Here is a 1,608-nt window from a genome sequence, read left to right as displayed (position 1 = left end):
CTGCCAGGCCACGGCAGACGACCCGCCAGACACCATTACCGAGTAAGCCTTCCAAATACGACTGGGGGTGGTCACCAAATCCGACGGGGGGTGTTAGCCAAATATGATCAGGGGTAGGGTTGTGCTTGAAATGGCGCTTCTGGTAGGTGTTTGGTCCAACCAATGCGCGCAAAAATACCTGTGATTAAACCTTCGGTTGTCGAACGGACGTTTGTGAAGTTGCGTAAGCTACCTTGCATCAGTACTTGACTTGGCGTTTTTTATGCGTGACTTGTACCGCCGCACTCACGACTCCTTCCCCGCAGTGCCAGTCTGGATCGGCGCGCCCCCGCCTTAGAGAGCGGTGCGTGTCGGCGACGCTTAACGGTGCAGATGCGAGAGTGCGTGGATCTATACCGCGAGCGGTTCGGCGGCCGTCAGCATTGGCAGCGAAGTACTGGGGTTACAACTTGGCGCTGGCGACATAGTTCGTGGATTAGAACTCAAAAATAGACGTGTCAAACTTGTTGATACTGGCATCTCTTTCGGCACTCCAGGCCTCACTCGTTACCATGACAAACGATTCGATGAATCCCTAGCACTTACCCGCAGGTTCTATCCTCACAAGAATAATATGGACGGCTTCTATGTTGCCAAGCTAATCAAACTGGACGCACTTCCTTTGGAACGAACCAAACGCGACCGTAGCCAAAAAAAAACGATAGGTCACTCCAGACTCTCTGCGGTTAGCGCTCTAACTCCCCCGTGCGAATCCCGACGCTCACAACGGGAGTTTTTTGGTTCTAATTAACACAAGCCGTCATCAGTCTCATCTTCTTGATACGGTTGCGTGTTCTTGATGCGTGAGTCAATGCCCTTAGTGCTCCAGCAGTTGTTACGTTTGTGGGGTGATGGCTTCGATATTTTGCAGCGCCAGGGTCCACACAGGCTGCGTGCTGCGACTCACTTGTTGGATTTTATTGTTCGCAAAATGGACCAGCCTTTGTTCGGCGACCTGATAGCACCCGCGAATGAGGACGCGTTGAGGCTCCACGGACGCAGCCATGGAGAAGTCCAGTTGCCCGTTCTCGGCTTCTAGACTTTTGATACGGTCTACCTCATTATTCAGCAACTTCCGCCGCTTCTGAGCACCGCCATCCATCGCCTTTTCTGTCATCGCCACAACCCCGCCTCGAATCCCATGAGGGGCAACACCGGCGCCGACCATGGTTGTCACGTCTGCACCCGCCACACTGACCTTGGCGCCTGCCCCATTGCCCGTGGACGTGGTCCTGGGGCGCTTGGTCCTGGGGCTATGCTGCGTAATAACCGTCTGTTGCATGATACCTGTCGTGGCCTTCGGAGCGTGCTTGCGATGGGGAGCGGCATCTTGAAGCAGGTCGAGGTAGGGGTCGTTGTAATTGGGTGTGTCATCTCGCACGTCTAGTATTAGCTGTTGGACGTGCTTCAAGTCTTCGGCGCTCCATTGAGCAAGTGCGTCGGGTAGAGTGTGTGGTGCACGGTGGCACTTGACGAGTGCCTTGTACAGTTGTACATGAGCGCCGAGTGGCGGTTCATTACGTTCACGTGCAGTTAAATCGCGCCAAGCGAAAACCGTCTCGAGCACTC

The 1,608-nt window shown here is 54.5% G+C and overlaps 1 protein-coding gene across 1 annotated transcript; it reads right to left on the bottom strand.

Annotated features, from left to right (window-relative positions):
- Positions 1-874: 874 nt before the first annotated feature.
- GNI_195420 (hypothetical protein) lies at positions 875-1,321 on the bottom strand (the record flags this gene model as incomplete). Its single annotated transcript, XM_011135402.1, has 1 exon — positions 875-1,321. The coding sequence occupies one exon, from the start codon at positions 1,319-1,321 to the stop codon at positions 875-877; it is 447 nt and encodes a 148-aa protein (XP_011133704.1).
- Positions 1,322-1,608: the final 287 nt, after the last annotated feature.

Source organism: Gregarina niphandrodes (assembly GCF_000223845.1).
Source record: "Gregarina niphandrodes unplaced genomic scaffold scaffold00093, whole genome shotgun sequence".
Taxonomy (NCBI): Eukaryota; Apicomplexa; class Conoidasida; order Eugregarinorida; family Gregarinidae; genus Gregarina; species Gregarina niphandrodes.
This window is presented reverse-complemented; position numbering and strand designations above follow the sequence as displayed.